This window comes from Malania oleifera, chromosome 11 (genome assembly GCF_029873635.1).
Source record: "Malania oleifera isolate guangnan ecotype guangnan chromosome 11, ASM2987363v1, whole genome shotgun sequence".
NCBI lineage: Eukaryota > Viridiplantae > Streptophyta > Magnoliopsida > Santalales > Ximeniaceae > Malania > Malania oleifera.
In genome coordinates, this window is record NC_080427.1 from 29,146,956 (window position 1) to 29,174,140 (window position 27,185).

The 27,185-nt window shown below is 34.2% G+C and overlaps 1 protein-coding gene across 1 annotated transcript; it reads right to left on the bottom strand.

Moving 5' to 3' along the window:
* Positions 1–184: 184 nt before the first annotated feature.
* LOC131168293 (rhomboid-like protein 20) lies at positions 185–27,185 on the bottom strand. The gene is made up of 8 exons (XM_058127616.1): positions 26,936–27,185; positions 26,713–26,813; positions 20,090–20,230; positions 14,461–14,527; positions 9,815–9,966; positions 9,568–9,669; positions 7,751–7,876; positions 185–767 (listed from the first exon to the last, which is right to left on the bottom strand). Exons 1-8 carry the CDS (start codon positions 26,958–26,960, stop codon positions 600–602), a joined length of 882 nt encoding a protein of 293 aa, XP_057983599.1. The 5' UTR covers positions 26,961–27,185; the 3' UTR covers positions 185–599.

Below are 27,185 nucleotides of genomic sequence, written 5' to 3' on the forward strand. Positions count from 1 at the left end.
TATGTTCGGGAGCATGAACTTTGAATCTTGGATTTAAACAAGTAAATTTAAACAAAACTTAATATAATTTTATATTGCATTTTAGGTAAATTCACGTAAATCCAAATCTAAACCTCTCAAACATAGCAAGAAGCAACACAGAACTGCTAGGGAAGAGGTATGAGAATCTACATGTGTCAGCAGCTCAGTCAGGAATCAAACAGTTCTATAACCATGTTGGCATACATAATCTGTTCAGACCTGCTTGAAAAATCTGCAGGCTTAAAGAGAACCAATACTACTACTACTACTACTATACACATTCAAGTTTCCTTCAAATGAAGATTCGCAATTTTAGTATGGCATAAATAATTGTACAGGTTCCTAATCTTCAGAACTGTGATCAGTCTATGGATAGTTATAGGGGAACTTGAAATAAACCGGGACAGAAACAAAGGGAGAAGCTGTGAAGAAACATGCCATGGGTGCCTCAATTAGTTCCTAAACAAGATCAATCACGTGCAAGAAATATCCGATGGCCATCTCTATGAAGAAATGGGATTCCATCTCTCACTTCAAAGCAATTCACACTTCTTTTTTCCCGAAAAATCTTCATTGAATCAGTGGGACTGTGCTTCGAGAAGGATGTTTGTTGCAGCATTGATATCATTTCTAGCATGCACAAGTGCTTGTCTCGCAGAGTTCCTATCAAAGCCCATAGATACCAGTGTCGCAATGGAATCCTCTGGTGGCTCTATACTGGATGCCATTGAAGAAGGGTAGCTTCCCTGAAACCAAGTTGATGATTTTTTTTTCCTCAAAATTCGTTTGAATAGATAATAGAATAATAATTGCAGGAAAATTTTGGCAAGATGATGTTATCAACCAATATAACTTAGAAGGGGGAAAATAAATATCTTCATTTCCGAAATAAAAATAGACTTTATCAAAAGAACAATAGTTGGAGCAAAACCTTAATATAATGACTACACAAACTTCTGCATGAAACCTAGCACAAAAATTTTCACTAGATATTTACATTCATTTTCATAATGGATGAAAATGAATGGATTTGTACATAAAGTTTTAAACATGAACTGCGCATCTACCACAGAAAATTAGCTGCTAACCGTGACGTTTGGGGAAAGAGCTAAATATCAATAAAAAGGGCAGGCAGATATAAAATAACATTGTTTGATCTACCATTCTCAATTTTTGTTCTATGATCTTACTATCTTATGTATCCCAAATGATTATATAGATATTTTTGCTAGAACGTGTATCATGTGCGTTGTGTCCTTGATAACACATCAGTGCATGTGTGCAGGAGTGAACAGAGAGTACAGTTAAATTCAAAAGAGAAATTGAGGGGGTTCTCAAATTATTTTGGTTATTTTCAGTAGTTAATCACCATTCAACGTGGCACATATTAAAAAATAACCTTTGATTCTGATGTTTCCCCAATTTAGTCATCCAAGGAAATTTCCAATCACCGAGTCACCTCAACTGAAATTCAGATCATTTCAACTTTTACCATTCCCAATTTTATCTAAATAATTGCATAATAAAAATAACTCTCTGCTTTTCTAACTATGATTTTGGGGGGAAGGGGGTGTTAACATATTTATATAATCCCACCAAAAAAAGAAAGAACAGAGCTTCATTATTTCATTTAGATAAAGCAATTTTCAACTTTGGCAAATCATTCATGTTATTTACAAGCTTGAAGTAGAGAAAATATGACATTTCACACAACCCAAATCAACTCAATATTATTATGCATAGATGCGTATGCACACACCAGCATACTATTCATTTTTCTCATTGCAGGTAATATATTCGTTAGATTTTAAAAACAATGACCCAAGATGAAAATTGGTGAAAGAAAAAAATGGATAGAAGCTTGTCCATAAAAATGTCAAGGTTTCTTGAAGATTGATCGATACAAGTTATATATAGATTTATGTTTCCAAGAACTGGGTTCAAGTTTGCTGTGGGACTGATTGGCAGCTTTTAAGTAAAAGCAATTTGAAGAGTATAAAAGATTTCTAAGATGGCATGTGATAATTTAGTTGAAGAGTGATCTTCTTCTAAATCAGGTTTTGAAAAAGCTTTGAGAATAAAATTGACATAAAGTGATCTTATGTTTAATATCAATTTTTAACTCCATGAATTTCATTTTACCAACCAAATTATTAAAATCTGGCCTAAAAATAATTTTGCATTGCATGTATCCATTAAAAGCTATCCCAAAAAAGCCTTATATAGCATAGCTATCAAAGTTGTCAATCGCCATATAGTTCACCTAAAACCAAAGTGCAATTTTTAAAACTTCTCCTAAAATTAAATCTTCTCAGAAAGATAAATTTATTGCTAATTGAAACGAAACTAATTGTGGCAGTGTTAATTTAGTTTAATTCTTAAATGTATTATTTTTCTCATGTTATGAAATTGATATTAGATATTCTGCCACTTATACAATGACTATGATCTGTTATTATAAATTTTTAAATTTTTTATTGGTTTGATTTGCAATATCATAAATTTACGTCACACAATGCAACAAGCGTGATGTGACCCAGCTATAAGTTGTGAAAAAAGTGAGTGAATATGGGTGTTCTTTTAGTTTAAAGCCTAAGATACTATTAGTAACACATCAGAGTCGAGCCCTTGGAACAAAATTTATGAATTGAACAGAACTATTCTACAATTAAACAAAATTATCAATGGCAATTACCTTTATAAGGGTATTGATGAAAATTAGAGTATTCTCCGTTGTTGCAATGAAAGAAGAGGGTCCTTGCCTTTGTGTTTTATGTTATGTCGGAGGTACGCAATATATATATACACACACACACACACATATACAGAGGAACTTTTGGGAGTGAGAAACGCATAAAGCAGTTCCTGTGCACTGCCCCCCTTGGCCATACATTCAAAATGTTGCCATGCAGGGCATATGAAATCCCCAATTCTCCCCCTATGGACTGATTCCAAAGAATCCAACTAAAACTCCTCCCTTCAAACCAATAAATCTGCAGCATTTATTACCCCCAATCCTTCCTCTCTGCTCCCACCCAACAATCCCAAATCCCCATTTGCATTTATTGTTATCCCTCTCCCCTCCCCCACAACACCAAAACCCAAGCACCCCACTGTTTCTTTATATATATATAACTTTATTTTAATGTTTTCATTAAAATTCATATATTTTGAATAAAATCAATACCTTGTTATAACTAAAATTTATAAATTTTCATTATCCCTCTCCTCCTACAGCTTCCTATAATTAATACCTATTTATAAAATAATGAATTTATAAAATCAGGCCTATTTGGAATTTCATTCAAAACATACAAGTTTCATCTCACCTCAAGAAAGCTTGAAGGTATAAATATGTATATTTGCTATAATGATTTTATAAATCAGTACCTCACTATAACTATTTTTTTTTCAATATTGTTATCCCTCTAGCCGAACGGCTTCCTAATTTTTTTTTTTAAAATATATAAATTTAAAACCCATTCCCAAAATCCCAAGCTGTGCTTCAAGCCATTGGTCTGTTCACAATGACTTGGAGAACAATCAAGCCGCCATCACCATCTTAGAGAATATACCAAGGTAGTCAGCTCCACTATTAAACAATTATCAATTTTTTTACAGTAATTAATTAATTAATATTACAGTATTAATCAATGTTTTAAAAGGCAAGGCATTTTACCCTCTGTGAGGAAGGGCGTAAGCATTTTAGGGCTATATTTTTTTTTAATTAAGAAATAAAATCAATTTATATATAGTAAAAAATGAGAAAAATTTTAGAAAAAATGAGAAAAAAAATAGTTTTTAAATATCATATAGGCCAAAACATTACAAATGGTTCCCATTAATTTTAAAATTTAAAAATTAAAAAGTTTAGGCGCCTTTTAAAACATTGGTTTTTACTGTAAAAGAGGGCACAAAATTTTTACATTATGCCCAAAATCTTGAAATCTAGGGCAAAATAGCTCCCAGCAGCTCTGTTCGGCAGCTTCGGTGTTCAATTCTTCGATCAGCAGCAAGTCAGCAACCAGTGAATCCTTCGAGCACTCTCGTCTCCCTCTGGCTCTCCTCTACCCTAGTCAAGAGAGGAGAAGAAGCTTCGTCGAGAGAGGAGGAAGAAGCTTCATCGAGAGAGGAATCGTCGCTGGAGGAATTGTCAAGAGAGGAGAAGACGTCGCTTGAGGAATCATCAAGAGAGGGAGGAAAGGGGTTTTAGGCTTCAGATTCAGAGTTCTGGGTACTTTTTTTTTTTTTAATGTTTTAAATCAGGCAGCTTGAAATGCGTACGCCTTCCAATTTGAGGCGTAAAAGGTGAGTGATTCCCCCTGAGGCACACGCCTTCTCCCCTGAGGTGTACGCCTTTTAGGCTTTTCGCCTTTCCACTTACGCCTTAGGGCGTTTTAAGCCCTAAACGCCTCAAGGCGCGCCTTACAAACGCCTTTTAAAACACTGATATTAATCACCGATAGTATTTGCTAATTGGATTTCCCTAATAGCCAATTCCACTACATTGTGGTTCTATATAGGTATAATTTTGTGAATTAGATGTCTTTGTACATTAAAAATTCAGGATGTATCCAATATATTTTTTTATAATCAAATGTATTTTTTGACTCACTAATGTTCTGTTTAAAAATAATTTTTTTACTAGTTATATTTGAAATTTTACAAAGGTATGGAAGCAAACACATCAATAGAAGTGATTCCAGAAGAATTGAAGCCTTGTGTTGGAATGGAATTTAAAATATTGGAAGAGGGAGTTAATTTTTATCAAAGTTATGCTAGTGACAAAGGAAATTTGAAAGAGCTGATTGAAAAGTATTATGTATGTCAAATAATTCAAATATTAGTTCTAGTTTTTATTAATTTTTATGCCTATTGTATTTAAGTTACAATAATAATTATTATTTGTGGTTTGGATAATCCTTTTATTGCTGAATTTATATTTTTATGTTCCGGCAGTGTATTTTCAGAATAAAAATGTTAAGGAATAATTTATTTTATTTTAAAGCTAAACGAATTTTATACTTTAGCTAATTTATAAAGCTAAAATATAATTAAAACAATTTGTACTTAGAAAAAGTCAAAGTAGGAATCACTTCTACTAACATGTTTGCTTCCATATTTCTGCAAAATTTCAAACATAATTAGTAAATAAGTTATTTTTAAATAGAAAATCAGTGAGTCAAAAAATCCATCATATATATATATATATATGATACATCTTGATTTTTTAATGTAAAAAGACATCTAACTCACAAAATTATACCTATATAGAACTAGCCACTAGGGAAATCCAATTTGTAAATACTATTGGTGATTAATATTATAATATTAAATAATATTAATTAAATACTGAAAAAATATTGATAATTGGTAGAGTGGAGCTGACTACCTTGGTATATTCTCCAAGATGGTGATGGTGGCTTGATTGTTCTCCATGTGAGTGTTAACAAACCAATGGCATAAAGCATGGTTTGGGGTTCTAAGAATGGGTATTGAATTTATATTTAAAAAAATCAAGAAGCCGTGGGGGTAAAGGGATAAAAATATTGAAAAAAAAAATTAGTTATAGCAAGGTATTGATTTATAAAATTATTATAGCAAATATACATATTTACACCTTTAAGCTTTCCTAAGGTGAGATGAAACTTGAATGTTTGAATGGAATTCCAAATAGGCATGATTTTATAAATAGGTGTTAGCTATGGGACGCTCGTGGCGGAGAGGGGTAACTAAAATTTATAAATTTTAGTCATAGCAAGGTAGTAATTTTATTTAAAATATATGAATTATATTAAAATAAAGTTCACAAATGATTTATATTAAATATATATACATATATATATATATATGTACACATGAAACAATGGCGTGCTTGGGTCCAAGACTCCTAGTGTGTGTGTGTGTGCAATTGGGGATTTTAAATTGGGCGGGGGGCAAAGAGGGAGAGAGAGGGGGTAACAAAAATGCTGCAAATTTATAGGCTTGAAGGTATGAGTTTTAGCTGGATTCTTTGAAATCAGCACATGGGAGGAGAAGTGGGATTTCATATGCGCTGCACGGCAATATTTTGAATGTATGGCTGATGGGGGGCAGCACGCAAGAACTGCTTTAGGTGCGTCTTGCTCCCGAAAGTTCTTGAATAAATGTTTTTGTGTGTGTGTTTGTTTGTGTGTGTGTATTGGGGTTCCCAGCTTAAGTGCAAGATTTTTTTCTTTGGTTTTGTGAAGGATTGCCCCCATCCTTTTTCTTTACTTTTGAGTCATAATTAGATGAATATAATATCAAAACAATTTAAATTACGTTATAATGTTATATGTACTTAAATAGAATTATTTGATTGTTTTATAAACATAAAATTGACTACTTTATGCACATAAGGTGTTGCTTGGAAGTTGATTATTTTATTTGTTTCAAGTACTACTTATAGTTTGCTCAATTAATTTTTATTAACAAATTGTATTTTGGGTGATGTACAATGGCAGATTAATAATAAATTATTAAAACTTTGACCATAAAAAAATTATTTAAGGCATGCATAAGAACAAAGTCTTTCTCAAAACACAAATTGAAGCGGTGCACAAATTTTTTGGGTTTAAATTTTAAACCATCTGCAATAAATATCCTTATGTTGCGTTTGGAAGCATGAATTTCGGACCTTGGATTTAGATTTGGGTGGATTTGAACAAATTTAAATACAATTTTATATTACATCTTATTCAAAACCAATACAAATCCAAATCCAAATCCAAAGCCTCTCCAAACATAGGGTAATTAATTTTACCGAGTTCTAGAGAAAACTTAGGGTCCGTTTAGTTGACGAAAACAATTTTCATTTTCCATTTTAGTTTTTCAAAAATTATAAAAAAAATACCTATTTTTTTCTTTTTACAACCTTTATATGAAATAAATGAACAATAATAAACAGTTCTATCACTAGTTGCTTAAGACAATAGTTTTTTTTTTTTCATTTTTAATTTCTCGAACAATTGCAAAAAATGTCACCTTGTTTTCTAATTTTACAAATTTCTAAAGAAAATTTGAAAAACATCTTTTCATTATTTTTCTAGATTTCTAACTCTTTACTTTACATATGTAAGCATGGAATTCAAATCTTGGACTTCAATTTGTGCAAATTATGTGTAGAATTTCTTTCAAATCCATACAAATCCAAATTCAAGCCCAAAACACATGATTCCAAGTATTGCCTTTATAAATTTAGAAAATTCGAAAATGAGTTGTCTTTTCTGTGATTATTTTGAAGTCTAAAAATAAAAATGAAAAAATTATTTCGCACATTTAAACAAACTCTTTATTTTTTACCTTTTTAATGCGAATCTTGAAAAATTAAAAAAATAAGCTAAAAATCTTCATATTTTTTGGGAAAACTAAAAATTAGAAAACTGAAAATGTTTTCCAAAACTAAACGGGCCCTTAATTTCTTCAAAGAATGTTTCATCCTTTTCAGAAGACAGTGATTTTGGCTAGTGCGATTCATACATTTATACATAGTATGCGTGTATGTGGATTGAAAAAATAATTGAGAAAAACAAAAAGCCACAAAATTAGTTCGACAGGACTCATCTGCATATTGCATAGGTTTAGGCAGAATGATAAAGAGTTAAAACCGTAAACCTCCAATTTATAATCAAGTTCCTATATTTTTCCATTACTATACTTAACAAAGAAAAGGATATTTTGAAAAACGACAAGAAAAAACATCACTTGCCTCAACTCGGCGACCTGCATGGGATGGTAAATTTCCCAGAACATTTCTTGTTGGTGCTGGAGCAGATTGACTTCCCGTAGATGGTAAAGAAAACCGGGAAAAGAATGAGGTAATGAACTCGGGGAACTGTAAAATAGGAAAACAAAAAACAAAAAGTGCATGAATAGGCATATGTTATTTTAAGAAACAACGAAAGAAAGCACCAGTAATGGCAACATGTGTAATAATTTAAATTACAAAATAAAGAGTCAAGTCAAAATTAAATAGAAAAAATTAATAAAGAAAAAGTAAAATAAAATATCAAGGATTCAAAGATTAGATCTTAAAAAAAATTTAATTGACACTACAAATACGCGCGCGCGTGCATATATATATATATATATATATATATATTACTCATATTGATTGAACTTCAGAATCAGAGTTTCACACTCTGTTTCTGAATTACCTAGGCCTACACAAAGGCTTGAACTGCACTTGTGCATGATATGGAAACCCTTCAAGTTACTCAACAGAGGCCATCATCCGCATATATCAATATATTTAGCATTTGCAATGAAAGCAGTTGGGAGCAAGCAAATGAACTTTGAACTCAGATATCACACACACACACACGCACACATTAATACAGGAAATTAAATTTATAATTGTAAATGAGCCCACTACACTACTTTGAGCACCATGGTAATAGACCAGAGGAAACCATGCTTGGACAGGGTTCAGTCCAAGCCCAAGCAAGCTGTTAAGGAACCTTGCCTCAGCCTTTGCCTGGTCCAGATCGCAGCCTAGACTAATACTGGAAGGTGAAGTTGTAAATTGACCACTACTTTGGCTCCATAGCAATAGACCCAAGTATCCTCACTTGGTTGGCTTAGGCCCAACCTTAACCAAGCCATTGGACCTACATATAATGCTTACATCTGGTCTAGAGAACTAATGGAAATTTCAAGGCCCAACCATAAGAGACTGAACACAAAAAGCTTCCCACTTTCTTGGCAGGTACTGTATCCAAAATGAACTCTAGGCCTGCAAAAAATTGAAAGGGCCCAGCCCAACCAGGCTTATTTTTAAAGTAAAACTGCGACCCAACCCTAAGATTTTTTGGGCTCATTCAGGTTATGTCCAGGCCTGCCTACATGGCCCGAGCACAAGTTCACAGGCTAACTTCACCAATGACACCAAGAAAGGCTACACATGGCCTGGGGCAGACATAAGAAGTCATTTCCATCAAGGGGAATGAGATCTACCAACATCATAATAATGACAATAATAATATTATTATTATTTTATACATCTGTGTGTGCATGCCCATGCACACATTTTAAAGAAACAGATGAATTAAGATGGTTCAATTAGAGTAGACTTCTCTACAAGTTGGAATATTTACTACAGGCGACTAATAAAGTTAAATAAACAAATGGTCAAAAATAACCAAAAATGGCAAGTTTACTATCAAGCTCCTAAATGGGGCTCATTGAGTGGATCCGTTACTGAAAACTTGACACCTGGAATAGATGTATTGAAGTCCACAACTAAGATGCAATACGCTAACCTATAAACATACAACAATTCAATTGCATATTACATATTTTTAAACACCCAGAACATATTTTTAAAGAAAAAGCCTATCCAATTTGATACATGATTTAAACACACATTTTCCTATTTACTATAACCCTTGGTGATAGAGAGCAAATGACAAGCAGCCAGATAATGGGCAGGCAAGTAAATCTGTCGAAATGTAAACAAGTGTTTACAAAAAGAAACAGAGAAAGAAAAACACGAACAATTTATATATATATATAAAGGCACATTACCTTCACCCTGCGTATGTGGAAAACATTAAGACGATATAGAGAACCAGCAAGGATGCCACATATCCCTGGTATGATGGATCTTTTCCAGGATGACAAAAGAAGCTGCAAAATAGAGATTCAGTATCAATCATGGAGGTCGAAAAAAGAGAGAAGGTATAGGGAAAACAGTTATGCTTCAGAATGGCTCCCATGTCATAAACAGTAAAAATGTGTAAATGGTAACTGGCCAGGCAAGAACCAAATTTACCTGAAAACCAGCTAAATATATGAAAGACTTGTCAGAAAAACGGATGCCCAATACACGGAACCACGTTGACACCGGGATGTCAAAGTAAAAGGGAACAAATGAAGAAAATATAAGGCCATAAGGTCCAGGTGTGAATAAGTTCAAGGCAGGATCTGCCAAAAAAATAAATAAACAAATAAATAAAAACAATAATTAAACAACCAATTAATCAATAAAGAAATAGGTAAAAAAATAAACTTGACTTGAAAATTAATTTTCCACCAAAATTATTATTGCACAGAGAATTTTTAATGGAAAGAATATTTGTTTGCGTAAAACTGGCAGGAAAAGACAATGATCGACGTAACACGGAAATTGAAATGAGAGAAGAAAATACCAAATATAATCAACTTCTTCTGTTTCATGTGCCAGATCAAAACAAAAGGAGTAACCTAAAATGCTCACAAGTTAAAAATGCAAAACAATAAAAAGAGGCTATAAAAGTATCACATTAAATATGTTACAGAAGCTAGATTCAGTTAGGGCTGCAAATGAGCAGCACTGCTCACAAGCTACTTAGTGCACAGCTCAATAATGACTTGCTCAAACTTTTACTAAGTTAAACAAGCCTTGCTCGAGCTTACATTTGAAACTCACCCACTGAAAAAGCTGAGCTCATGCTTGAATCAAACTCAGTTCACAAAGCTCACAAACAGGCAACACCAGCTTGTTTAACTGGCTCATTAGCCAGCTCTTTAAGAGCTAAATAGTAGGCTCATGAGCGAACTTGGTAAGCTCACTACACAGAAACTAACAATTTATAGACACAAAATCTGAAAAAAATGATGTTATGGGTGGAACGAAGACAAGCCCGCACTCGAGCTTGAAACCAAGCATTCAAGCTATACACAAGCTCTACTCATTTATTAATGTGAAACAAAAAACAATCAAGTTGAGCTCAAGTTGTATATATGTTGAACAAGCCGAGCATGAATGGTACAATTTAAGCTTGGTTCCCTTCAAAGCATTCAAGGTAAAAGCTTGGCTCAGCTCAACAAGGGCTAGTTTGCACCCTAGCTTCAGTTCACATTATAACTAACAGTCTGGAGCCCATGGAAAAAAGTTTTTTGCATTATGGTTAATTCCCATTTATTTGACAACCCATTCGCAGCCCCCAGCAACCCCACCCCCCCCAACAATGGTAGTTTTCTACATACACCAAAGCTGCAATCATATTTGTGTATTAAGGCAACTTGACAGTTGGAAAGAATATCATCGTTGAACTTTAACTTATTCATTTGCATCCACAGATACTGGTCATGCATAATTCAATGCAAGTCCAAAAATGTCCAATGCAAACCAGCTTTGTTTACCAGGATCTGGACAAGCTATCCCACCAACCCAATTATACTTTCAAACTCCAAAACAAATTAACCTATTTCAAAGTTTTTGAAAAATGCAAGGAGAATCTATGTGAATCCTCATTTGCTCTCTGAAACTGCTGAAATTAATGTTTCTATAAAGTGCAATCCTGCATATATTCTTACTGATTCCATATGTATCAGTTTTCGGCATTGTCCTCCCAAATTTTGACTGTGTTGGCCCAAAAAAACATGCTTGATGGCTAAAACAGATGGCTGTCATGCAAGCATCTAATTCTCCAGTTGCTAGTACCATTCTTTTATTCTGAAAGGCTACATCATGTACTATGGAAGAAACCTTACCACTTCACTCTCCAAGAGGCCTTCTCAATGCTAATGTGCCGAGGCCAGGGTCTAATGTTTTCAACAACCATCCACTTAGGAAATTCACCCTCTTGGATCTCTCAATTCATCAAGAATAAATCCTTGTCATGTAGTCTTCTCAGTTCGAATATAGGCCAGATTCTTATGCTCTACCAGTACAGAAATTTTCTCTAATTTCCAAAATCCATTTGCTGTGGTTAGCAGAAAGAATAAAAAAAGAGTAAAACTTATCAACCACAAACATTGATTTGGTTGAATGATAGCGAAGGAGGCTTTCCTTGAAGTTGAACTGAATTTTGGTTTGAAAACTGCTCGCAGTACTCTACCATTGTTTGTAGTAACGTAGTGTAAACTATACCCTTCACAGTACAGTAGCAGTGCATTCTGCATCATTTTTCTTTCACTGTGAGTCTTATTTTAGGAATTTTTGTTGTGGTTCTCTTCCTATCAGAAAGAAGAATTATCATCATCTGCTGCACTTCACTGTGGGTCTTATTTTAGGGATCTTTGTAGTGGTTCTCTTCCTATTGGAACGAATAATTACCATCATCTGCTGCACTTCACTGCATTGAAGGGATCTTTGTAGTGTTTTTTCCAATCGGAATGAAGAATTACCAGCGAAGGAGGTTTTCCTTGAAGTTGAACTGAATTTTGGTTTGAATACTATTCACAGTGCTCTAATTGTTAGTAGTAGTGTATTGCGAACTATATCCTTCACAGCACCGAAGCAGTGCATTTTGCACCATTTTTCTTTCACAGTGGGATTACTTTAGGGATCATTGTAATGGTTCTCTTCCTGTCAGAGCAAAGAATGACCATCATCTGCCGCGCTTCATTATCGGTCTTATTTTAGGGATCATTGTAGTGGTTCTCTTCCTATCAGAACGAAGAATTACCACCATCTGCTGCAGATTCATTGTTTTAAACCCTAGAAAGCAGACGATTCATTGTTTTAAACCCTAGAAAGCACAAGGTTTACAGATGATTCGTTGTTTTAAACCCTAGAAAATGTGAGGCTTTCTTCTTCTTCTTTATTTGTATTTTTTAATTTTATGTATGTTTAGGGGTTTTATGTGTAATTCCTGTAATTTAGGCCTTCTTACAAATAGGGTGAGAAAGCCAAAAGGTGGTTCTTCTTCATACAAATAGGATGAGAAAGCCATGTAAAAGGTGGCTCTTCTGTGGTTCTTCTTCTTCTTACAAATAGCGTGAGAAAGCCATGAAAAAAGCATGAGGCTTACAGATGATTCATTGCTTTAAACCCTTGAAAGTGTGAGGCTTTCTTCTTCTTCTTTATTTTTTTTTTTAATTTTATGTATGTTTAGGGGTTTATGTGTAAATTCTTGTAATTTAAGCCTTCTTACAGATAAGGTGAGAAAGCCAAGTAAAAGGTGGTTCTTCTTCTTACAAATGGTGAGAAAGCCATTTAAAAGGTGGTTCTCCTGTGGTTCATCTCCTTCTTACAAATAGGGTGAGAAAGCCATGTAAAAGATGGCTCTTCTTCTTCTTCTTACAAATAGGGCGAGAAAGCCATGTAAAAGGTGGTTCTTCTTCTTCTTACAAATTCTCTCTTTTCTATGATTCTTTGATACTGTTCTGTATCACATAGTCTCTGCAAAAATTTATCCTTCAGCTTCTGAACAGATAACTCTCTGCACTCAAAGGCTCTTTGATTTCTTTCCCTCCAAAAGCACCAAAACAATCAAAGAGGAGCAAATTCACATACCTTCCTTGAACTTTGTCCCAACTATTTAGGACCATTCCATGAATTTGCCAGCTACCCTGGCAACTAGCTAATATATTCTACCAAATCATAAAACAAAAGTTATTTCCCACCACTTTTGAAATGGCATCCTCTTCAAGTAACGAGAAATGCACTTCATAAACTGCAATTATTTGATTGAAACTTTGGCACATAAATAGGTATAAGCTGCTCAAGGAATATAAGGTTTACATTTTTTCTGATGAGGTTTACAGAAGTTTGGAACTACAGATTAATCACCAAGACAGTGTGATGCTCCAAAAAGATACTAAGATGAGAAACCAAGGTCCGATTATGTCTGAAAAAACTGAAGTTAAGAGATTCAACCACTAAGATCAAGAAGAAATGTAGACAGCACTTAACCCTCATCAATTAACATGACAAATCCATCAAATACGTACATTTATGATGAATATAATTACTTCTATTCCTCCGGATTTTCCTTTCCTCCCCAAGGAAGAAGGGAAGGTGTTTAAGATGGAACTACAACTCCAGTTCAACTCAAAACTCCATTAAATTGTGCACAAATTCCATAAATCCATGCATTTTGTCATTGTGTGATCAACATAAGTAGTGTATGGAAATTGTCATAATCTTTTTTTCATTATAAAAGAAGATATATAAAAGAGGAAGAAGAAATTAGAGGAAATCATAATCTCATCAACTTTTGCCTGATTAATCTCTACTTCTCTAGAATCAAACTGTTCAAGAGATACTCAGGACCACCCTTACCAAATTCAATTCAGTAACCACCAATTTTTGGGGGAAATATAGTCATCTTCAGTCAAATGAGGGCTGAAGCCTGAAGATTCCTCGTAGTATTAGAATATTTCACTACCAAGATAAGTATCAAAATTATTCTATGATCCATTTTGCTGACAATAAACCTCAAAATATTAACTTCCAAGAATATCGTTAGTTTTTCAAGTCAAAAAAATAATAATAAATAAGAATAAATAAAAGATCACTTTCAGTGAAGTATTAAAATTTATACATTTTCAGTGCTTGGAAATTGTGAAAACCTAAGCTGATTAAGAGTTGCTGTACAATTTTGAAACAAAAGGCAGAAGAGTTGATAGTAAGCAATCCATCAAGATTTTTAAACAAGATTATAATTTTCCAAAAGTACATAACATGGAGTACTAATAAATAATGTATACCTTTAAGAAGCGATAAGGCAAGAACCTCAAACAGCAAGGAAACTACTACAGAGAACAAAATAAACACCTGCATATGCATGGCAAACATAAGAAAGTTTAGCTTCATACCAAAGCAAAGAAAAATTGGCCATTATTTTATATTTCTGCCTTTAAGTCTAACTTTTTATTTGCACAAATATCAACTAACAATCTTCATAAGAAATAAATATGATCAATAAAAAAGCAGGGAAACTTCTTATCACCTTATTACCAGAAATTAGGGGTGTTCATAGATACGCAGCATCTGCCCAAGTTGACCCAACCCGATCCAAACCGCCTACAGAGAAGGGTTTCAGAAGTACTTGGATTGGGTTGTGGATTGCAATTCCATACAAACAGAACATGTGGATTGGATGATGAGTTGAGGGACCAAACCAGACCCAACCCAACTCAAATATAATGGCCAAAAAGTAAAGGAAACAACAAAAATAAAGGGAAAGAAGACCGAACATTGCATATTGTGGGTGTCACTTTGAGGTTAAGGTTCTTTAGAGAAACTCTTTCTAGAACAATCTCTATGTTTCGAGCCATTAGAGATTAATACTTTTTTCTATGTTATTTGCTTTCAAAAAAATAAAATAAAACTAAACTGCCAACTAGAACCAATCCACTGAGCATCAAACCAATCCAACCCACATTCAATACGCCGACTTCGGTTTGAATTTTTCCCAAACCTACCGACCTAATTGGTTTGGTTGGATTTGAGCTCAACCTGACTCAACCCAACCCATGAACAACCCTACCAAACAAAGATCCTTGGATAGTAAATTTGCAAGCTGAGGGCTATCTCTCAGAGATAACACAAGCAACAGCATAAAGAGAAGTGGTTAAACTTGTTAAAGCAAGACAAAAGAAGACATACTAAGCACAGAAAAATCAACAAATCCATTTGGATAGAGCAGTTGATAAGGTCAGTAACCAGCATAATAATCTCACGGAAACTCATCATGGATCAACTAATTGGCATGTTACAACAATTTGACCTGAAATAATGTTAGAATTAGGCTTAGACAGCAGCGAGTGGTGCCAACTGCCAAGGATAACAAATAAAACTTAACGCAACAATGACTATATAAAATGGGGGGGAAATCTTTAGGCATGAACCTAGCTATAGTTGAGCAATTTAGCTATCAAAATCCCATCCAAGTTATGCGGAAGGGATTCCAATAGGACAAAAATATAGGCTTTTTTACCCTTTTCTTTTTCCACTCTTATTCCTTTAGGGCCATTGCTTTGCCAACAAAATTTTTGCTCATTCACCATATTTATATTCCACTATTATAAAGGCCAGAATATGAGTCTTGCCTACACATGCCACCTTCTAAACTTGGCAACTCTTAAAATAATTAGTGCCAATGCCCAAATAGTAATCTTTGTGGTTTTTATTGACAAGGCCTCGAATGAAGTTTTGTGGTGGGTTGTAGAAGAGAATGTAGCCAGTAGTAGATATATAGAAGAAAGGACTTGTACAATTGAGTAACGACTAGTGTAGGACTATATGTAGAAAAATTAGAGAATTTCCAATGACAAATGCACATTAAGGTTTGCTCTGCATCCTTATCTTATTGGCTTACTTATACCAATCACAATGGGTGCGCATCAAGGTTTGCTTTATCCTTCATATTTTTTATTCAATTATCGATGAACCGAGTAGATATATCCAAAATGAAGTTCATTGGTGCATATTGTTCAGGAATGATAATTGTCTTGATTATGAAACTAGATATGGTGCAGAATGCAGCCCAAGCCTAGCATGGGCTTCAAGTGGACCAAAAAATAAAGATGGTACAGAATTTAAGCTATAATTATGGAGAGATGCTGTAGAATCTAAAGGTTTCAAGTTAAGTAAAGAGTGCATAACGCACCTGAAGAAACTCAGTTAAAAACCATAGTAATATCCAATTTGTCAAAATTTCAAAGACAACTTTCAACATGATAACTACACACGCGCGCGCACACATCCCTAAAATCTACTTTTCCAAATTAAAAGAAATATACTTTCCTAAAATACATTTAGTGCCGAGGTTTATGACATAACTACTAAGAAGATTATTAGAAAGGTCCAAGGAAAAGGAGTTCCACATGGCTTTTATCGACCTAGAGGGTAGCCTATGATAGGATATTTGGAGAAGTTTTATAGTTACTCAAAAAATCGGGGAGAGAGTTTGTAGTAGGTGCATATATGTGATTAATAATATTTATGGTAGAGAAGAGTCTAGGAAATTTCCTACAACAATGGATGTACAGAAAAAGTATACTTTGAGTCAAATATATATATTTTTTTGCTTTAATTATAGATGAACTTACTAGGAATATCCTAAAATATGGTTTGCGCATGCTGTTAGCAGATAATATTGTCTTGATTAACTAGAGTCTAGGAAATTTCCTACGATAATGGATGTACAGAAACAATATACTTGAGTCTATATATATATATATTGCTTTAATGATAGATGAACTTACTAGGAATATCTTAAAATATGGTTTGTGCATGCTGTTAGCAGATAATATTGTCTTGATTAATAAAACTAAAGGTAAATTAGAATCTAGGGCAACACATTAATTAGGTCAATGGAACATTTTTGTCCTGCTTCATTTAATTTTAAGTGCGCCAGTGAAACCCTCATATTATCACTTAATTATTAGTCCTTTTCGGCATCTAATATGTCTAATTCTTTAAATGTAGTTTTTAACTGGGTAAAAAATACATTGACCTCCCCTGAGGTTTGTCAAAAAGAGACGCACTTTCCCTGAACCATTCAACAATGAGATTGACCTCCCTTAACATTGAAATGTGATGACTCTTGTACCCCCTCTGTTAGTTGACCATCTCTTGGAAAAACAGAAGTTGATGTGCTGCCACTCTTAGAGGCTGACAGTGAGATACTGAAAAGATTTAAAGAAATGAACACAGATAGCTAATACTCAATACATTTTTCATAGATATACATCTTCTTCTTCTTCTTCACAAGTGTTTTGTGATGGGGCCAGCTATGCACTACCCAACACCACCATTCTCATTGAAGCTCATCCAAGAACAGCATGCCTTTTTTGCGAGGGCTGCTCCATTAGGGGCTCAAATCCATTATTAAGACAAAAATATCAAGTTGGAGGTCAACTATTACAATTAGATGGAGTCATGGTTTTAAATCGCGATACCGGGTAGCGTAACGTAATGGTAATAGGTGTAACGGGAAGCAGGTGTAACGGCCGTGAATTTTTTTTGAAGCACGCACAACCTTGTGCATATTAGCATACTTGCATGTTTTAAACTTTTAGCCATTCTTAGAAAGAATTTAGCGTATTTTGGATCCTTTAGTTCAAGTAACTAAGCCATTTGGTAAGGGCAACAAGTTTACATTTGTTTTAAACCACCATTGATAGAATTAAGTGTGTGCGTGTGTGCACATATTTATGCTTCTCATTTTTCTTATCTATGATAAATTCTTATGTGTGCTAAATTAATTAATAAAACAAAATACATTATACACTCCATTGATCTATTAGACACATAAAACATATGTATAAATATAAAATAGCTAGAAAAGAAAGAAGGTTGAAGTTGAAAAATAAAGAACATAAATATCACATTAATAATATTATCAAAGAAAAAATATTTTCCAAACAAGTTAGTATTTTGAAATTGTTAATTAATGCATCTATTGTGAGTATTTAAAGAAATATTAAATTTTGTATCACTGTCATCCTCATCGTAATCTTTTCCCTCTCTTGCCACTTGGTATATTGAGAATGATATATGACAGAGAGAGAAAAAGTGAGAAGAAAAAGTAAAAAATAAAATATTTGTTTGGTGTAACAGTCCGGTAGTGGTTACATAACAGCCGTAGCGGCCTTTACGTAACAGTCGTGGTCCGTAACGGCCGATACGGCCGTGATTTTTCTTCCCACCGATTTTGTGGTGTGTAACGATATCGGTAACCCAAAAAACCGTTACGTAACAGTCATGGCCTTTATTTAAAAATTAAAACCATGGATGGAGTATAAGTGCCATTCTATTTAAAAGATCAGCTAGCATCATTTTTTAACATTCGAGGAGGTCCACATTTTTCAGCAAACCTGAAGGAAGTACCATGTATTTTGCCCTTTTCATTTTAACATAGATCATATTTTACTGTAAAAAGGGAGTTAACTCTGATTTAATTCATGTGTTTCTCAACAATAATCTAAGTTTCCACAAACATCCAAACTTTGCAGCATAAATGGAAATAGAGAAGCCCAACATACATTGACCTCAATTCTTCTATAAGAAAATATTCGAAAAGGATTATAAATCTAGGAAAGTGAAGTGAAGTATTGCACCACAATAAGCAACCCAGAGAATTGATAAACATTGTTTGTGGTCAACTCAATAGTGCACTACAGGCCTTAATTGAGGCATTATTCAAATTTTATTTTGATTTATGGACTTACTATTTGAATTCTCTAAATATATCATGAGAATGACTGTGCTAATGCAAATTGTGTGATCACAGCATCACCCCTGTAGTTATATCTTTTTCTTTTTTTTTTAACGCCATACACATCCCCTATATGCATGGTCTTAAATTTCCTCGAAATTGTCAAAATTTCCAATTTCCGTCACCCTCGAAATCAAAATGGCATTCGATTTCCGTCTTGCATAATTTCCTTCGAAATCTCAACGAATCATCCGAAATTTATCGAAATCTCAAAATTTTAACTATATGATGAAATTTTGTCAGAATTCAAATGAGAAATTTAGGAGTGAACAAATTGTATGATCACAGCATCACCCCTATAGTTATATCTTGTTTTTTTTTTTTTTACGCCATACACATCCCCTATATGCATGGTCTTAAATTTCCTCGAAATTGCCAAAATTTCCGATTTCCATCCCCCTCGAAATCAAAATGGCATTCAATTTCCGTCTTGCATAATTTCCATCGAAATCTCAACAAATCATCCGAAATTTATCGAAATTTCGAAATTTTAACTATATGATGAAATTTTGTCAGAATTCAAATGAGAAATTTAGGAGTGAACTGAAATTTCTATCCTAATTTATTTTATTTATTTTATCATAACAAAAAATTATTACAAGTGATTTTGAAATTATATGAAAAAATAAACTTACAGTAATATTTTATTTAACCATTTATGTCTAACTTATCATTATTTGAATAATAAATAATATTTAAATGATTTATGAATTTCATTTGTATTAACCGAATATGTTTAATGTACATTCTCTTACAAATATGTTTGATACACATACTATTTTATAACTTTTCCACCTCATACAAAACATAGATGCATTTAATTTGTAATATATTAGTCCTAAAATTTATATTATCATGTTTGTTAACCATTTCTAAAGTTTCATAAAGAATTCCATGCTTTACTACTAATTTCCATTATTTTTTCAAATCAAAACGAAATTGACATCGAAATCGAAATTTCCGTACTTTTGAAGCTTCAAAATTTGAGTCGAAATCGAAATTTAAGACCTTGCCTATATGCAGTCAGTAATAAAATGATTTCCTACAACAAAATTTCAAATATTAAAATTTGGAAGAACCTATGATTAGATTACATTTGAATATTCACTTACCGAGTATTTATTGGAGCCTATCTGTCTTTCGAATACCCTGAAGTAGTATAGCAGATACAATCCAAACATCAATTCTGGTGTAGATGAAAAGGCAAAAACTGACACAATTAACTTCCAAAGCTTAAGCTTGCTAAAAACATCCTGTTACAAAAAAGGTTAAAAGGGTAAAAGATACATTCAGATTGCAACTCATGAAGTGTTGAAAATCAGAATTTTTCAGCAGCTACTGAACAGTCCAACTACATTTGAACTCAAAATTCCAAAAAACACAAACTATGCTGTTTTGCAAGCAGAACTTCTCTTATGAAACAAATCATAAATATCAGAAAAATATAAAGGGAGCTAAATGTTCCCCATATAAGGGTCCATAAATTGTGCATGCAATCAAACAAAAAGGAGTCATATAGCATGTGCAAGGCATACAAAAAGAATTTTTTTTTTAATAGCAAGGCATACAAAAAATAAGAATGAGAATCCCTGTATATCAGAATATACTCTCAATACCTAGAAAAAGTTGCCCAAAAGCATGAAATAGATGCAATATATACTATACTATCACTAAAAGTTTCTAATTTGCGAACTGAATAAGCATACTCCGTTCCATATTCCTGGATGGTTTTTGGGGGAGTTGGGTGAAGAAGCTTCATTATCACCTTGCTTTAAATGAACAAGATATATTATCATCTTGTTTTTAAAGCACAAAGAGTGGAATTTCTGGAATTTCAAAGCAGAAACAATGGCACAGGACTGGGAACAGGAGCTTTTCTGAGCTTTTTTTAAGTTCCAATATGCCTTTGACTTCAGAAAACAAGAGAAAGACAAATTTAAGTGGAACAGTTGGGACAGGTTTACTGTTTTTTCTTTTAAAAGCAAAAATGCGTATGAAAGTATACAGTTAGACCTTACTATAAGAAGATTTTCTAAGAAGAGGGAGAGGAGAGACAGCTGCACCCACGGAGAATAATCACAAAAGGGAACATTGGCCTTTATACCCTCTTCCTTCCCAACACCTTGGAAAGAGACTGGAGAGAGATTTTGTTCTTGGACTCCCTAACACACCCTGAAAACATGATCATAATTCCCATTTTCAGTGGTAGTAGATTGGTTCTCCAATATGGCACATGGATGACATGTGGCTGAGTTGTTCTTCAGGGGGATTATCAAACTGCATAGCTTCCCAAGTTCAATACTGTCTCATAGTGACATCAAGTTCATCAGTTAATTTTAAAGGACACTGTTGAATATTTGTAGCACTAACTTTTTTTATAGAAAAAGAAATTTATTCAGGAGGAGAAGAATTTACAAGGAGCGGAGGATAAGAGATCCTCCTAAAACAAAAAGAACAAAAATGAAGTTACAATAATGCTCCCCTTCAGTCCCTCTGCAGGTCTGACAATAATAATCCCCAAAAATATCCAAAAGAGTGAACCCAAAAGGAAGCGAGGAATGCATGCGCACGCGCGCAGGGGGGTGGGGTGGGGTGGAGTCATTTTTTCATTAAAAATCCTGAACTCCTGAAGTTCCTTTCTCATCAAACAGTCCAAAAGAGGGCAAAGATTGCAGATCTCCAAAGGACCATTTGTAGCACTAATTTGATGTTTTCTTCTATTTGCTATCCCCCAACTGTTAGACTGACGTTAGTTCAAGTGACATAGATTTTTTTTTATGAACAAAAAAAACTTATTAGAAGAGGACAGGATTTACAACAGAAAAAGAGAGTATAAAAGAAAAAAAGGAGAAAAAACAGGAAGAATAAAAAATCCTCCTTACATCAAAACTAATTACAAAGATAACAGTCTAAACCCAAAAAACCAAAACCAATGCAGTAGAGCCAACCAATGCCACCACAGGTTTTCCAAAGAATCATAACGAAAGAATCCATTTGCCAACACCCACATCGACACAAGATAAACTGCTCGACTCCAAAGAAAATTGTTAGCAGTGACCACACCTTATACTATTCTACTGTTCCTCTCCAACTAAACACACCAAATATAGCCATAACAGTGCATCACCATAAAACTTCCCAATCCTTCACCAAATCCCCTAAACAAGATGGTACATAAAAGCCTTCATGTGGAGACACAAGACCAGTTTTCACCAAATATACGAAATAGTTTATTCCAAATACTAACGTGAAAGGACAATGAAGAAACAAATGAGCACAAGTCTCTCCACCCCTCAAACAATGGACACAAACATCATGTGACAGGGCTTTATTAGGTCTTCTCTTCTAGAGCATATCATTAGAGTTGATTCTTTCGAGTATTGCAGATTTGCAGTCAAAAATGAAATTCTATTATTCTCCAGTGACATTCTGCTCTCCAAATCAATGGATACAAAGCAAAAGCGTCCACGGTAGAGTCACGAGCCAAGTAAGAGGAAAAATACTTGCAAGAGAATTCCCAAAAAGTGTCTAAGCTCCAACCCTTCTCTATCACTCCCAATTGAACATGAAAAGAATAAAGCAAACTGGCCGAGAGAGCCAACTCATTAATGTCTCCCTCATTAAGATTTCTCCACAATGGAAATTCCAAGAACGCCTTGGAAATGAAGAAAAGCAAAAATAGGGGTATCATAAGATTAGAAAACCAAAAAAGCCAAGGGAATGTAATAGACAAAGGCATCTTCCCGACTAGAGGTCTTCCCAAAAACAAATTCACTCCCCATTACCCACTGAATTGGACTCTAGGAAGGAAATAATCATAGATCTGAGATACAAACTTCCAAGGGCTCAAATAAGTAATATTAATTCCCACTTTAGCATCCAACTGTTTTTTTGTAATATTCCAAATTTATTGAATTCCCTTATGCCTAAGAGAATAAGGTTCTAAAGGAAAGCTCAATAATGATTTCCCCACCAAAGAAATGTTTTTTTAAAAAATAAATAAATAATAAAAAGGTATACTAGATGGAGAAAGAGAAGTTACAACCTAAGGGGGCAAGGACAAGAAGTCCACCCCAAAAAATAACAAACAGAAATAAAATAATAATAATAATAATAATAATAATAATAATAATTTTTAAAAAAATTAAATTACCAAAGAAATGTTTTTGGACACCAAATTAACAAGACCCAATCCTCCCTCCGTTTTAGGCCTGCATAGAGTCTCCCAACCTACAAGATGATCTCTACTACCCTCTTCTTCACTCGACCAAAAGAAGTCCCTAATTAACTTCTCAAGCCTCCAAACCAATATCATAGAGATTTAAAAATAGAAAAGTATAGAAAGGGATGGAAGATAAACAAGCGTGGTTGAGGGTAAAATGATCCCCTAGAGTGAAGAACACTCCTTTCCACCCATCCAATCTCCTAGCTACTTGCTCAAAAATAGGGTCCCAAAAAGCACCAGCATTGGGATTACCACCTAGCCTAACAAAAGGGTCCACATTAACACCAAGACCCACCAGACCACTCTTAAGAGAGATTAATTTTCAGCCGATCACTTTCTCAAACACCTACAAGATAGTCAACAAATTAGAGAAGCAGCCCACGTTATCTAATAGAAAGAGAATAGTATCATATGCAAATTGAAAATGCAAAATGATACAATCCTCATTTACCTACCTTGAACCTCCTGCTAACACTCTAAGCACACCTCTCACAATCGTCCTACTCTAAACATCCACCAATAGTAAAAAAGAAAGGGAGAGAGGGGATTTCCCTGTCTTAGACCCCTAGACGCATGAAACTAAGAAGCCTTGCCATTTACAAAGACAAAAAAGGCAATAGAAGATAAACACCCTCTAATCCACTTCCTTCACCTCAGGCCAAAGCCTTTTCTAGCCATAACCTTATCAAAGAAACTACATGTCACTACATCACAAAAATCCAATTTCAACACAAGACCCCTCTTATTCCTTCAAACAACATCCTCAACCACCTCATTAGCTATCAAGGCAGCATCCAGGATTCGTCCATCACCTATAAAACAACTTTGGTAGAGAGATGGTGTTCTCCATAACCATAGCCAATATCCTAGATAACACCCTAGTCAAGATCTTACAAAGACTCATTACCAAACTAATTGGTCTAATGTCCTTCACCTTAATAGCACAATCACTTTTGGCACCAAAGTAATAAAAGTAGAATTCAAACTCCTTCGTACCACTCCATTGTCAAATAATTCATAAAGAACTTCGAAAATTTCTCCCTTCAAGATCGCCCAGCTGTCTTGAAAGAAAGCCACATTAAAGCCATCTGGCCCAGAAGCCTTCTCTCTATCCATCTCAAAAATCGAGCTCTTAATCTTCTCTCCTCAAAAGGTCTCTCTAACCAAGCAACTTTATCAATTGATATAGGACACCAATCCAAGCCCTAAACCATAACTCATCACTCCTCCTACTCATAAAAAAGGTTCCTATAAAAGTCAGTAATCAAACCCTTAATATGTAAATCCTTGCTCTTTCTATCTCTAGCTATAACAAGTTTAAATGTGTCTCTTTCCCCTTCTTTTGTATCCAAATTCTAACCTAGCATATAAATTATTATGTCTTATGTTTAACTTCACTAATAGAATTTTTGCATCTTTTCTTACCTCTTTATACTTCTCAATATTTTCCATGCTTCTATACTTTTGCCATGTTTTATACCAAATTCTTTTGGTCTTTATGATTTTTCAGACATCTTAATCCCACCATCAACTTTCATTACAAACTAGGAATCTTTTAGATTCACCGAAAATCTCTTTTGCTATCTATTTAACAGAGCTAGCTATCTTACTCCAAAGAGTGTTGTGTATTGACACTATCCCCTATTGTTCAATCACCATCTTTGATCATTGAAAATCTCTTTTGCTCTCTCTCTCTCTCTCTCTCTCTCTGTATATATATATATATAAAACTATACATTGTGTCGTTAAACTTTCACACAATCCACACATGAGAGATGATCTACCCTCCTAATTAATAAAAAAACTATTTAACTTGTATTTTATCCATTCTTGAAAGTTAATAAAGTGTTCTTCTCTCTTCTTAAAGCATGCATTCATTGTAATAAGATACATGACGTAGTCTAAAATCATATCACCTTACTCATTTTTATCTCCATATCCATGTCCTCCATAAATCTTTTCATAACCTTTATTGTCCTTTCCAATGTCCCCATTCAAATCAGCTCCTATAAATATTTCTCAGCCCCCTGATATCCTTGTATAATATTGTCAATACTTTCCCAAAATTATCTATGAAGGTTTTCTGTTGCCTATTGAGAATTATAAGCACTAATGACATGTATTATCTCTAGACCTAAGACCATTTCAATTTTATGATTATATCCCCAACTCTTTAAACATCTACAACACTTATCTTTTAGGTTTTAGTCTATAATGATTCCTCCCCTGTTCTTATATTTATCTTTTCCTACGTTTAGAAAACTTAATATGACAATTAGTGTTATACTTTGCATTAGACATGAATGCTACCAGAAATTCCTTCAAGCAATTTCATGCCCATGCCATTGGCCAATTCTCCATCATTAAGAAACTTGGACCTAGACCATGTTTGCATGATTTGCTTAATCATTTAAACAGTAGTATTGTTTTTAATGTAGAGGTCTCAACACCATATTGAGGCACGTACCTCATCTTCAAGTGCTCAAGCAAGTTCCAAAGTTAAATGCACACCACCTACTTCTCAAACACAAGATACAATCAAGATTGTTCAGAATCATAAGAATGTTGGTTCTCCTCCAAGTCATTTTCAGAGATATTTGGTTCAACAGAGAAACTGACCCACTTCAGATGCTATATAGCTTACTAAGGCTGATATTGGTTCACTTAGGAAGCCTATTTAACACACATTTTATATATGAACTTGGTTATTCAACTGTTTATGTGTACTTGTACATTTTTAGCTGATTGTAAGGTGTACAAATATTAGTTAGTTGCATCCCCCTCCCCTCCCTGTGCATAGCACTCTTCTTCCTCTTTTTCCTTCCTTCTTCTTCCCCTATTATTCCCTTTCTCTTTCTTCCCTCTCTCTTTTCTCTCCCATCTCCTTGCCATCCTACTTCAATTTCAAACTAACCCTAAAAAGAGACACAAAACCCAATGCAGTTATGTCTTGAGAGCAAGAAGCCATCAAGCACAATAATCTTCAATAAATGCATTAAAAAAAAATGACCATAAAAACGTAGTTTAAACAACAATAATGATCCAAAATAGCAGATAGAGACCATCCAAAGTTACAAGCGTAAACATCAAAAAGCAATAGAATTTCAATGTCAATTCATGCTACCAATACATAAAACAAAAAACAAACTTGCAATAACAATTAAGAAGCAATAGTTCATTTAAAAATTACAAAAAAAAAGAAAAAAAATTATACAAAGAATGACAGGAAACATGGAAAACAAGGTATAAAGCAGCTTTTAATAATGCATTGAAACCCAATACACTGAACCACAAGGTCTTTACACGTCCAATCACCAAAAAACCAAAGAAACAAACAGTCAACAAAATGAAAGTCTGAATCCGAGTTAATCCTAAAATAGAACCAAAAACCTAATTCCCACTAGATGTAAACAATACTGTATTCATGAAAGCAACATACAAAAAGGAAGAAAAAAAAAAAAACTCACACACACACACAAGAACAACGAGTGGGGCAATTGCAAAGGGTACCTGGTACGACAATCCCAGCTTGTTCGAACGACCCCGGATCCCAAAGAAGACGGTGAAGAGAGCAGAGGCAATAACGAATGCTCTAGTGATGGGGGCATTGTCTACAACAGAAGAGGAATTAACACATTCAATCAATACATGAAGAGAAGCACTGAATCAAGAAAAGGGTACGCAAAATGAACAATTTCTCGGCATATAAATGAATTTCAGACGATTTACTCACGGAAACCAGATGGGCCGCCGTTCATCTTCGAATTGACGGAAGCAACGGCCTTGTGGGATTTTCGTTTCGCTTCTGCTAGGGACTTTGGGAGTTGTTTATAACCCTCCCTCCCTCCCTCCTTCCTTCCGAAGAACTCTGCCTCTCTCTCTCCCTAGCCGTCCTCTTTCCTCGTCCCTTTCTGCTCTCTCGCTCTCTCTCTCTCTCGCCGTAGTTGCTGGTAATTGGTATTTTCTAGCAGACCCCCGGGGGC